This window comes from Nelusetta ayraudi, unplaced genomic scaffold (genome assembly GCF_046127955.1).
Source record: "Nelusetta ayraudi isolate G7.1 ecotype Tasmania unplaced genomic scaffold, CSIRO-AGI_Nayr_v1 ptg000007l, whole genome shotgun sequence".
In the NCBI taxonomy this organism is placed as follows: Eukaryota; Metazoa; Chordata; class Actinopteri; order Tetraodontiformes; family Monacanthidae; genus Nelusetta; species Nelusetta ayraudi.
Genome location: NW_027466057.1, coordinates 5,484,779 through 5,497,371, shown reverse-complemented (window position 1 = coordinate 5,497,371; position 12,593 = coordinate 5,484,779). Strand labels below are relative to the sequence as shown.

At 43.4% G+C, this 12,593-nt stretch overlaps 2 protein-coding genes across 2 annotated transcripts in view; one reads left to right on the top strand and one right to left on the bottom strand.

Moving 5' to 3' along the window:
- Window positions 1-28: 28 nt before the first annotated feature.
- On the bottom strand, window positions 29-3,778 carry LOC142883327 (putative E3 ubiquitin-protein ligase UBR7). The gene is made up of 11 exons (XM_076018110.1): window positions 3,557-3,778; window positions 3,084-3,217; window positions 2,934-2,994; window positions 2,735-2,830; window positions 2,589-2,642; window positions 2,344-2,449; window positions 2,092-2,234; window positions 1,040-1,237; window positions 752-908; window positions 608-669; window positions 29-492 (listed from the first exon to the last, which is right to left on the bottom strand). The coding sequence occupies exons 1-11, from the start codon at window positions 3,668-3,670 to the stop codon at window positions 409-411; spliced, it is 1,209 nt and encodes a 402-aa protein (XP_075874225.1). The 5' UTR covers window positions 3,671-3,778; the 3' UTR covers window positions 29-408.
- Window positions 3,779-4,871: 1,093 nt separating this feature from the next.
- Window positions 4,872-12,593, top strand: part of LOC142883325 (inositol-tetrakisphosphate 1-kinase-like) — a 28,548-nt gene continuing 20,826 nt past the window's right edge. Inside the window, exons 1-3 of the mRNA XM_076018106.1 lie at window positions 4,872-5,091; window positions 5,595-5,755; window positions 8,895-8,919. Coding sequence (XP_075874221.1) covers window positions 5,661-5,755; window positions 8,895-8,919 — 120 coding nt within the window. The 5' untranslated portion in view covers window positions 4,872-5,091; window positions 5,595-5,660. The remainder of the gene's footprint in view (window positions 5,092-5,594; window positions 5,756-8,894; window positions 8,920-12,593) is intronic.

The following is a 12,593-nucleotide window of genomic DNA, read 5'->3' as shown; positions in this document are numbered from 1 at the left end:
TGGTAAAGTTTCATCTTTATTTAAAAAAAAAAAAACCAACAACTATTGGCATCAACACATAAGCCTTTGCAATTTGCAAATGTAAACTGGACATGTTCACAGTGATGGAAGTATGCAAAAAAACAAACAAAAGCACAACAAATGAATCTTTGTAAAGCATAAAGTGCTGTCACAGTTTCTCCAAAAAAAATTCTCAAGTAAATTTTAATAACGATTGCAAAGTGCCAACTGCAGGTCTCTGCAGTTGGATACAACTGGCACTCATATCTAGAAGAATCAGTCTTCTTTGCACTTATTCAAGCTTTCGGATCACTCACGTTGCAGCAGGAAGCTCTTGTGTTCAGCAGGAGAGAAATGGGCACACCGAAGTCAGGACATACATTCAAAAACACAAGTGTGGCGCCCCGATCACTCGCATTCTGGTTCGGTCCGGCATCTTTTAGTGGCGCGCAGCTCTTCGAAGAACTGTTGTGCACCTTCCACTGTCACCCTCTGATTCAGATGGTGGGGGGGAGAAGAAAGAAAAGTTCAACGATGGTACCATTGGCTGCGCATAAATTTTCCTTGTTATCCATCCATTCTGTTATTCTAGCCTCACACAACTCACCTTTCCATCAGCAGCACACTGGTCCAAAAATGACGTGACTGATTTTGTAATTTCCTTGAAACCTGGGGAGCGAGCAGAGGGCCAACTGGTTGAAGTCAATCAGCTGCCTTTTTACAAGATTACACCTTTTAGACGGAAACTCACGGTAGATGATTTCCAGCTGCTGTACGTGGTCCATTGAACTCGTCAGCGCCACCAGCGGGTTCTGCCCTAACGGCTCATCCAAGCCGCTTTGCTCATAGGCCAGAACGGTGTCGGACGGATCCATGAGAAATTGCACTCCTGCAGACACGTAGGATTTCTGTGCAGCACAGAAACAACCAATTAAGGGTTGCTTTTTTTCTGCTTCATTATACAGTTATGTAAGCCAAGATCACTTGACAGCCAGTGCCAAAGCTCTCATTACAAACTGGGCATTACGTTATGGACTACCTTGCAGCTTGTGCAGGTGCAGAGCTTGGAGCGCCAGCTGCACGGCCAGAACACCGCCCCCTGCCTGAGCCGCTCCAGACCGCGGGCCTGCAGCTCCTTCAGGCTGCATGCCTCCAAAGTGCTTGTGGCCTCTGCACGGCTTCCCGTCATTGTTTCATCATGAGTCCTTTTGACAGCAGGGGTCCGTTTTGCCCCTTCCTAAACACACAAGTGAACACACATAATGAGGATGAGCCACTGTGTAACACCGTCACGGGAGGCCGATGATAAAGCGTTTGCTTAAAAAAACAACATCTCTGCACACAGCACTGCAGCTGAATCTGGGGGAAATTCTCAAGGCGACTGACACAATGAGATGATTGGGCGATGAAAATCTCCAGTTTACAGTAAGCTGTTCTGTGAAGCATGGCCAAAGCTGTCTACAGAGCAGGAGGAGCAGTGTCTCATGGGTCATTTCTTTACTAATTACCCAGAGGAGGGGGGGAGATGAAGCCTGGCTGTATGGTCCATTCATAGTGTTTCACAGCGCCATCTTGTGGCATGCACCTGGTTACCACATCATGACCTAGCTCTGAGGCCTGAGATATTTTACACATTGAACCACTTATTAACAGTTACAATCATAATATATTGTGACCTTTGAGTCAGGTAACAAAAATGTTAACAATCTGAGTCACGTAACATTACTACCACTAGCAGGAAACAGCTGGCTCAGCCTGTTCTTCAGCCTAATGAGTGGAATGATTTCAGTAATAAGGGTTTTAATGTGTTTTTCTAAAATATATATATATATTTTTTTTTCAACAATTATGAGGCCCACATTTCTGAGAATAAGAGCATTTTATGCTTTTGATTGTCTCTGCAGTACTTGACAGAGGAACCCATGTCACGAGGACTGCAGGAACACATCAAATTAAAATAGAGTCGGCACAATCTAATTGATGCTGGTAGTGTCTGTAAGCCTCATATAACCAACTTTGATTTCATGAAGCTGATTCAAGTTGTTCAACTTTGCTGCCTCTACTCAACACTGGGAATGGGGTGGTCCTCACCTCCTGCTTTGGTTGCTCCTCATCAATGGATGGTTCTTTATTCCTACTACTTTTGTGATCAGCATCATTCTCCTCTTGCATGTCCTGCACAACATTGTTGTCACGCTCCTCCTCGGATTTAGTGACACTTATCTGAGGTGGTACTAAAAGAAAAGAAAAATGGTTCTGAGACCTTGAATGGACAACGAGCACAGTAGGACATTTTGGATTTTCTTGGCTTTTTAGGACAAGCAGGTCAAGAAAATGGGTTACCTGCAAAGTGCTCCGCATACGTCCACAGGAAAGGAGCCTTGTTCATGCAGGCTTCACAAACCATCTCCTGCAGCTCCTCTGGTTCCTCGACAGAACAGCCCAGGTGCTGCCAACAAACATTGCAATCAATTCACAAGGAAAACACTTAAAGTGGTGATAAATGTTTAATGGGATCAAAAATTTTGGTCAGACAATGAGGTCTTTGCTTAACATAAGATTTTTTTTTAAACTAATTTAAATCTTACCTTGCCATGAAACCAGTCCTCACACACAACGCACTGAATCATCTCATCATTGACCTATATGGTGACCCAAAAGATGATTGCAAATTAGATTTTCTTTAAAGGAGCTGAATAATATCAAGTCCTAGAGGTCTAATACAAATGTATACCTGATCATCGGTGTCAGGGTAGGGTCGGTCACATGTGCAATAGCAGCCCCAGAAGTTGTGATTGTAAAGATTTTTGTTGTTTTCCTGATCTTTGGCCTGTAAATACAAAAGAAGCCTTGTAATACCTAATGTGCCATAAGGGAATTAAATGGTAACTAAAGTGAGTAAAACAGATTCAGTTGGGAAAAACGTCACTTACAGGAATGAGTTGGCACTTAAAATCTCCGAATCTCTTATTTCCGCAATCACAGCGAAAATTCCTACAGAGACAAAGAAAAAAAAGTGATAAATACTAACGGAGAAAAAAAAGACTTAATGTCAAAGGCAGCATTCAATTTTAACTACGTACCTTTTGGTATACAGCTCAAATATATCATGTCCATCGTGACATGTATTTGCACAGGCCAGGCAGATGCCTGCAGGATCTCGGTCTTTGGGCGTGCAAGTATTACACGCAAATACGGCCTGCCTCTTAACGTAACCCTGTAATAAAAACACACAAACGTTACGATTGGAAAATGTAGTAGTATCCCTGTGTTCAAAGATGAAAATTTCTATCGAAATTGCTGAATTTTTTTTTAAAAAAAATAACTGACGTCACGTGACAAACTTTGGAAGACAAAGGGCGAATTACTTTACACGGTTTCCCCCAATGCACAATCGACGGATAAAACTCATTTATATCTGCATATATAAAGCACATCTGCAGAGTGTGCACACCATTGCACCGTTGCGGTTGATTTTTAATTCATTCATTCGTCGCATTTCTTTTGTAAAACTGCAAATGCAGAAGGAGGCAGCGGGGACACGACCTCGACTCACCCGTGAATAAGAGCAGTTTTCCGGGTCACTTCCCGCCAGCACACACAAGACTTCTTCGAGCTCTTCTTTGTTGGCGACCCAGTCGAAATCCAAATCGTCTTTATGCACTGCCATGGTTTCTAATATTGCCGAGAGTAGGACACAAAGGAAGACGCAGGACGACACCGGCGATGTTTGCGGGAAAACTGTGTTGATTTACGACTCTTCCGGGCGGGAGTTTGACTTCGTAAACACGTGAAGGAAGTGACGTCATACATCGCTGATGTACAACTGTAGGCTGCTTCAAAATGTAATTTTGAAAAACAAAAACTAAAAAACCTACATATTAAACGCCCCCTACAGTTACATGTCAAATCAATTGTCAATTTTAAAACATGTTGGGTTTTGTTTTTTTTAGTAGAAAAATCTGATAGAAAACCAACTAATGCTTGGTAAATAATTTAATCAGATTAACTCAGTGGTAAATCATAAAAATAAAACTAATGAGAAAATGTATGTGTGTACTTATAGTTAATTTATGAGGATGATGTCTATCTGACTGGGTTTATATTAACGGAATAGTACTCTGTACCGTCCAGACAGGGCGGGGCAGGAAAATTACATGGGGGGTGGAGGGTATGTCATTCTCTATCATGCCTATAGAGGGCAGTAATGTAACGTGGTTCTCTGTCTGATAGCGTGCCATGCAAAGGTCACTTTACAATGGAGAGTAACTCAACCATTTGTAAGCAAGAAGACTTGCCATTATCCAGATGATTGGCATGCACTGTTAAAAAATAATAATAATAAAAACAAACAAACAATTGCCTTGATTATACTTTCGATAAACCGCACTCACAAATCTGGATGTGGAAGCGGTGTTGACCGTGATTTATAAAACTCAAAGTGGAATACACAGAAATAGTAATAGATTTTCATGGGTTGCTTAACCAGTCGAACCGTAATTGTGAGTAAATTCGCCTGCATAAAATAACAAATATCAACAAACACGCTCTACATAACTATGTTCATAAATACGTGTATGTATTTTTGTGTTTCATACTCGTTTTATTTGTGTGAAATACATTTAGTCTGATATTTAGTTTTAACGATATGCGTCTCGGTTTTGCAATCGATGACCGTTGACAACATAAGTTATTCGCTAAACCACGATAAGCATCAGGTCAACAACCAATTGCCTGCTCATAAGTTTATCGTGGTGCTATATCGCAGTTGAACTCCACTGACTGAAACGTTCATGGACCTCACTGTTTGGCGAACGGAAGGAGCTTGATTCTCCGAGCCGCCTCTGAAGGCAGCGTCAGTCTCCTGGATCCTGGGTGTGTGCAGCAGCAGCCAGTACAACCCAGCAGACACTCAGAGGGAAAACACAGCAGGCAACATCTCAACGTGTGTCAAGCTGTGGCTGTCACCTGTCACCCTCCTCCGAAACTTTTCTCTGTTTCTCCACTGGACGGAGCCCAGAATGGGAAACTACCCACGCTAGTTTCCGAGGCGGACAAACCTTGATTGAGCAACTGTGCTAAAATTGCCAGGTTAGTTAATGCTAGCTCACTAGTCGTCACGCTTATGTTACTTTGCGTTTAAGTCAGCGGCTACATCTTAATTTGCCAATGCCACTCGTCGCCGGGTACAATTTATTAACTCGTATTTAATTGGCTTAAATCCGTTCATTCATTTACCAACGGTGGCAGGCTAGCATATACGTTCGCCCTAATTGAATGCCTTTGCACAGCGATGCAGGTTGACACCAACCAGCTAGCCTGCTAACTGTAGCTCTTGCGGTTAGCTCTAGGGTGTCAGCGGCGCTGTGCGCTGATGTTGAACCATACACGTCCTCTTGAAATTATTACACGATTCATGAAAGCCTTCGGTTCGACCAGGTTGGGCCATGTAGACTGTGTAGCTCCGCCCGTAGCTTCTGTCACGCTACCGCCAAGCGAGTCGCGAACTTGTTTATCCCTCACGCTTCTTGTCGTCGGCAGCATTGGGAAGCAACGCAATAAACTTGTTTCTTCCTACTTTTATATTTCGACAGCTCAGGTTGAGACTTTTGGTCACACTATTTTACCCGCCTGAGTGGGACCGGGAGCACGGTGTGGAGATGCAGACCTTCCTAAAGGGCCGTCGGGTCGGCTATTGGCTCAGCGAGAAGAAGTTGAAGAAGCTGAATTTCCAGGCCTTCGCTGATATGTGCAGGTATGTAGCTGGAGCGATTTCGGTATTTATCCCTTAAGGTGTCGGGTGATGTTCTTATCTAAACATTACAGACTTCTTGACCTGCGTTCACTTTTCCTTTCTGTGGTCACTGTACTCATGTTGTGCGTCCGCTGTTTTTAATTTACTGACCAACTTGACTGATTGTCATCATCTTATGTTGCACTGTTTTAATCAGCCGTTTTCTTTCTTGAATTTGTCCTCATGGTTTCTCCGCTTGTGTGTCAGTCAGTAAAAGCAAGGTATTCTTTACGTCGCCCTCCACCTACATTTTAATGGAAATAAACCAATTTAATCGCTTCACACCATTTCTGTCGAGACATAGCGTAATGAAGTGGTGAGGGCATTTCAGATGTCAGTTGAGCTGCCAGAAAGCACAGGTGGGAAACAGGATGGGCTCGTTTGCATTAAAACCCCTGAAAGAAACCTGCGCCCCCCTCCCCCCCTCTCCCTCCCCCAAGCCCTTACGTTTTGGGAGGCTGTGTGTTTCATGCATGTTATCTTGTTCTTGGCTTGGTTATCCAGCCGTGAGAAACGTTGTATAATGTGTCGTAAAGTAGGACATGGATTTTCTCAGCTGGCATGACTTTAACCCAACGCGTCTTTCTAGATGTTGATTTACTAGCACACAGCGCTGATGATGAAATTGTGCTGTTATCACGTGGTAACGTTTTAGTCTGCGGTCCTTCTGAAGAGAATGTACAATGAAACCATAATCGATCCGTGGACGCCAGTGTGGGGTTGTGGTGTGTGATTTTAATCCTCCAGACGATTTTTAAACTGTCCTCACGACCTATATGATTCAGTATGGTTCAATATGGCTCGTGGTGAAGGCGGCAAAGAGTTGTCATGGATGGTGGCCATCTATGACAAAAGAGCAACTAACTAACAGCATCTTCTAAAGGTCAGCCTAAAGTTCCTGCCAAATGAATGTTGTATGGTGGCTCCGCCCGGGTGTGTCAGGTATTGTCCTGCTTTTTCTTTATCAGGTAATCTTTTGTTTGTGTCGAGCAGCAGGATGTATCAGCCCTGTCTGGGCTTTTGAACTTCCCTCCACGGACTGAAATGTCCAGATTCTGACTTTTCAGGTGCCAAATATTGAAGCGAAATCGAGTGTTTTACACATTTCTTACATTTCGTTTTCACACTCGAGATGCACATGACGAGGTGTGCTCTCCCTGATCGTGCTGCATGCAGCTGACAAGCTGTGAGCACATCCGTGTTGGCTGTCATTTACAGCTGCACCAAAGAGATTCCCGCTGCTGTGTGTTTGGATCGTCTGCATTTGCGCTGCAGTTTTCCTACTACATATTCCAGAGCCAGCATGTAAGGTAGCGTCACATGAAAATGTTGGCACTACGTCCTTTTATAGTCCAAGGACACATCACCCTGGGATAAGTCTGATGAGATTTATAGCCTTATACACTTCATGCTAAGTGTGTCCCCCCCCCCCCAATAATGCCGTTCCTCCCCTTTAAACCCCCTCTCATGCAGGCTGTTTCAAGGCGCCGTCCTGTGTAGACTCCACCGAAGCAGCTCGCGGGGTGCGCGTTGATCTGCCAATTAGCCAGTTTTAGAGGTATCAGAGGCACAACTTAGGCGCCTGTGTGCGTGAGCAACAAAGGCAGCTTATTGGTCGACCTCCTGATGTGGCTCAGAGGTGGCTCGTCTCTGTGAAAGGGGCCGTTTGTCTGAGTGTAATCAATAAAGTCTCTACCTCCACAAACATTTGCTTGATTGTGTAAAGGGAAAGAAGGGGGAAATCACCAGAATGTGTTTAATGTGGCTCTTAAGTTCCCCTCCCTGTCAGTTTTTGCTCCGTTCCACTGCAGTCCATGCACTTTCTGTCACGCTGCTAAACAATATCAGGTAATACGGATTGTCAGTATTGTGGTTTATAGATATATGATACAGGGTTACGATACAAAGCAATATAATATATTTTTTATTACCCATCCCTTCTTTTTGCGGTCAGATTGTACGTGTTCTGTACCTGTCCACCTGGTCCAGTGGATCCTCTGACTGCCTGCCAATACAGGCGAGAGGATTGTCCCCGTGAATTACGTGGGTGGGACCGAAGCAGAGTCCTCATTCACACCACATTGAAATACCTCGACTGCAGTATTAAATGTCCCCAGGGTTGTTAAGTAGTGAATGTGCTGCATGTCTGTTGTCACCATAGACCTGTGACCTGGTTCAGTTGGCTGGACAGCCTGTTTTGATTGTCACACCGACTGAACTAGTTTGGTCACAGTCGGCTTTACGCGGGACTCCGGGTGAACCTGTTTCCCTGCACTTTTCTCGTTTGAGTTGGTTTTTCGGTTTAGACCAGCAAGCCAAACATGTAGGGCTGAAGGGTCACAGCACAAATTTATAGGTCCAAAGTGTAGCAACACAAAAATATATGTGCTTGTTTTTCATTATGTAACATCACCGAAATAAATTCTGTTTGTGTTTTTATTCAGTAGTAAGGTGTATTTGCATTTGCACAATGAGCAGGTTAAACGGGTCAAAACGCCTTGTTACCCCTAAATGCAATTACATACTACATTACAGACATGCTGGGTCTTTAAACCTTGGATCCCTGTGCCTCTGACAGTCTTAAAGACATTTAAAAGGAGAAGAGTCGCCTCACATTGATGCAATAGTCAGTTGTGAAAACACTGCGCACTGCGTGTTCTCTTGTAGATAAGGAGGTGTGTGTGTGTGTGTGGGGGGGGGGGGGGTGCGTTCAGGTTCTCTGTGTTTAACTTGTTGTGTATTACATGATTGGCCACGGCGGTGAAGCTTTCCATTTGGTGCAAAATTCAAATATCTTTGAGCGATGCTGTATTTCTGTGAAAGGCCGTCTTCGTGTTTTACCACTTGATGACCGTCACGCGCAGCTGCCTAACAACTGTTTTACAGCAGAAGAGAATCAGGTGTCATCAGAAACCCTCAACCACTGCTGGTCACATTCTCTCACCACCTTTACCCAGGAAGCTATTCATGTACTGAACTGGTTGCCGTAGACTTGATGTCATGTTGTATGCTTTGCTTCCAACAATGCTAATGCAACCAACAGATGAAGGATTTGTTCTTATTTCAGTGACTCACGTCTCGTTTTTCTTCTTTTTTTCAGGAAAAGGGGGATAGAAGTTGTTCAGGTGAGTTCACATATTTTGTGTGGTTACAGCTTAAAAATGGCCCCCTGGTGAATCTAATGGGATTGTGTTTAAGCACAAGCGAACTGACCTGATTTACGCCGATGTGTCATCAAGACATTTGCACAAAGACACATTTTTGCTATTTTATTCTTGTACAGACCAAGTGATGTTGTGGCAGGGAAAAAGATGACGGTCTCATGCCCTCTGTTTGTGTTGTTCCCCCTGCCTGTACCTTCACGTAACTGCGGGAGAAGTTTTCCTTCATGAGGGTTGCCCTCCTCTCCCCAGTCACATTGTGTCAGTAAGCAACAAATGGTAGAAGACAGCTCACATCTCATGACTAACGACAATGCAAAAATACCAATTTGGTAGCCCAACCTGTAACGTGCAGGAAAACAAAACAAACCACTCGCTGCTCCACAGGCTGCCGAGGACTTCCAAGGAGCCAGTTTGTTGTAGTGTGGAGTAGAAGTGAAGTACAAAGTCATCTGTTGGTGAACGTGATGTCACATGTAGACGCTTTAACAAGGATCCATTAACTGACAATAAAGGAAACGGTCTTCTGTTCGGTTGCCTGTTTATTTCCTTATCCTCTTTTACACAAATCACAAGAGAATTTTAATTGTAATGGATGGCAGAGTGCTCAACTCTTGCTATGAGTGTAACACATAGCGTTCTTTCAAACGGCAATGACAGGGACCACCTGGACAAAAAAAGAAGTCGCCACGTTTGCAGGATGAGTGTAACAGTCCCTGTCGTTTCCTGTTGTACGGATCTTAGAGTGGGAACCTTTCTGCTGCTTAATTGCTGCAAAATGCTGCCTCAGCTCTCCAAATGGTGTCTGTCATCAGGACAATCTGTTTGAAACAGGCACTTGAGCACTTTGATATTGGAGTTAATAGGGGATGGTTTGTATCTAATATAAAGTAAATAAACACAAATGCACTGTTCCAACTACTAGCATTGCACATATTTTGTTGTGTGTGACGCGGATGTTCCACCCAAAAAAAAAAAGTAGGATATGCAGCTGTTACATGCACTCAGTGACGACCGCTCAGTTACAATGACTGAACGTTCAGCATAACTGAGGCCCCTTGGAAATGAGTCGTAATGCTGTCGTGGATAGTTCAGCTCACTGCATTCAATCAGTTAAAATCAACCTGTAAAGAAGACTTCCAACAATCGTTTCTTAGTCCAAAGAGCCCAGTGCTGAAAGGTTCCTGTCAGTGAAAGTGCTTTCTCAGATTGAGGACGAAATCGCTCAGTTTCTTTCTTTTCCTTCTTCTTTTAGAGGAAAAAAAAAAAGTCCCGTCTCTTGTCTTCTTGGGAGGTTCTTTTTGTTCCTCTCACTTAAAGGTTATTTTTTTCCCTCTCACTTTGCTGACGATATCAGCACACACACAAAGAGCCTTGTCCTGGGAATAGTCCCAAAGTAAGCAGGGCTTTTTTTTCCCCCCACTGTGCATTCAGCCCTCCCTGGGAGACAGAGATCCTCACAGACCCTCCACTCAGGACACCCAGGGACGGCCGTCTCTGCTCTCGACTTCCCCGTTCCTCTCTTTCCAGGGGAAGCCCGTTTTTATCTTGCACATTTTTGCGCTCTTTAGCTTTATATTAACTTGACAAAGGTCAAGTTATGATAAAGGTTTGGCCTTGGTGTCTGCTTCCTGAGATTCACCATTCAATGTCAGTCAGTGCCAGCACTATTATGGCCTGGTTGCAAGTACAGATAGTGTGAGCTATTGTTGAGTGTCGGCCTCCAAATTGGAGCCTATGTAAAAAGCTGTCCCTTTTTTGCACAAGTGAGTGAAGGAACTCTCAGGCTGTTTATAGTGTAACATACACATTACAGGTGTGTGGGAGGTTTTGCTGTTGGGTTTGCTTCTCTCGCAGTTTAACATTGTCCAAGTGGCTGGTATGAAGCAAAGCTGCATATTTATTTACGGAAGTTGATTAAATCAACCATTCTTGTCTCAGCAGTCAAGCAGATAAGATCTGTATAAGTCAAACATGATATAATCCGCGGTTTCTTCTAAAAATTGTGCTGCATGGTGTTTACAACGTTGTTGCTCGTTCTTTCACTAATTGTTTTGTCAAAACAAGTCATTTGAGGGCAGAACAGTTCAGTTCAGAAATGATGGTTTATTATTCATTCTCACTATTATACATTACAACACATTTATTTTTTTGACTGGCTGAAATGAAACAACGGCGTTGAGGAAATGGCAATGTCTTTTTTCCATCTTGTAAAATATTCCTCTTTGCACTTCATTCTTGCAATTTTTAAATCGGTTGCCAGATGTCTCGTCCTCCTGAGGGTTTGCACTAGTCATGACATCACACCGTGCGAACTCCGCTCCACTAAATCTGGAGTCCCTGGGGAATTTTATTTTATATTTCCAATTTGGGTGTGGGAAAAAGGCAACATTTTTACCCATTTGGACTGACAGACTTGAAATAGAGCATTAGATCTTTTTTTGGTCCTTCAGCCTCAGGAGGCCCTTTTGCTGTAGCGCTTCTTTGAAAAACTTATAACAGCACTTGCTTTCTTTTTTTCATCATTTTTATAACCTCTACCTCTACATTTTGTGCCAGCCTATCAATACTGATCCTATTACCCAGTCCGGGTCATAGAGCTAATAAGATGGGCTTGCTAGACCTTGGCCTTGAGTGAATCTATATTCAGAGGGAACCAATTACATTTTCGATGAGGTTGCTGAGATAACATAAAGTACCTGTATGGAGTTACACTGGCCTGAGTGTCTGTTGCAAAGTTTCTGTTAAGGGCTAAGTATCTCTGTCATTGAATTTCCTCAAGTTCAAATATTTGTATTCTTGAGTCACATTTTATATGCAGCCGTAATCTGCCTGTCAAATACAATTTTACAGGCCACATCTTTTTTTTCTGTCATGGTTCAAATGGTTGGTTGTCATGTAGCCAATTTGTGTTTCGTCATGTCTTAATGCTGTTCTGTGAGAAGGATTATTGTTTTGTAAATCTAATGTTCACGGTGAAGAGAGGCAGGATTTCCCTGTTTATGCTCGATGAAGTTTACAACATGACAATAACACTTTAATCCCTCTGCCGCTCTACAATTCAATTGGCAGAGAGAATACAATGACCTTTTGGTCTCATTTCCTTCTCCATAACTTGTGATTATAGCTAGAAAACACTGAATACATATTTCCACTCTGCTTGCAGCATCCCATTTGTCACAATCAGTTTTCAGTGACGGACACTGTAGACCAAAGGGGGGGAAAAAGGGCAGTTGCCTCACGGGCTGCTTGCAGCGCCGAGACAGCCATTAGCCTAATGAGTCCAACTGAGCGAAACGGTCTTTGGATTTAGATGCAGAACTGTCATGTTGATCCCCTCTCATGTTCACATGTTGAGTCTTGTGCTTCCCGCGAGGTGTGGCCAATGGCTAAACCTTTCTCTTTCGTGCCAACTGATAAATCATTCAGTACGTCTGTCTGCATTCCGCTCACTGGACTGGTGTGGTAACAAAAGACATGTGACTTTAAGTCGACTAGAAAGAAGCCGGTTTCCATTACTCCTAGAATTGCGCAAGACCTAAATATTGCAATAAGTTACTGATAATGGAAATCTCTTGTGGGATGAGATTTTATGACAATTACGGTTTAGGCACTTCACACCATTCAATGGAAACACC

Coding starts and splice junctions, on each gene's coding strand:
- LOC142883327 (XM_076018110.1), bottom strand. CDS start 3,670: ATGGCAGTGCATAAAGACGATTTGGATTTCGACTGGGTCGCCAACAAA. Junction 2,450..2,588: donor AGGACTGGTTTCATGGCAAG/GTAAGATTTAAA, acceptor GTTTGTTGGCAG/CACCTGGGCTGTTCTGTCGA. Junction 2,235..2,343: donor GTATGCGGAGCACTTTGCAG/GTAACCCATTTT, acceptor CTTTTCTTTTAG/TACCACCTCAGATAAGTGTC.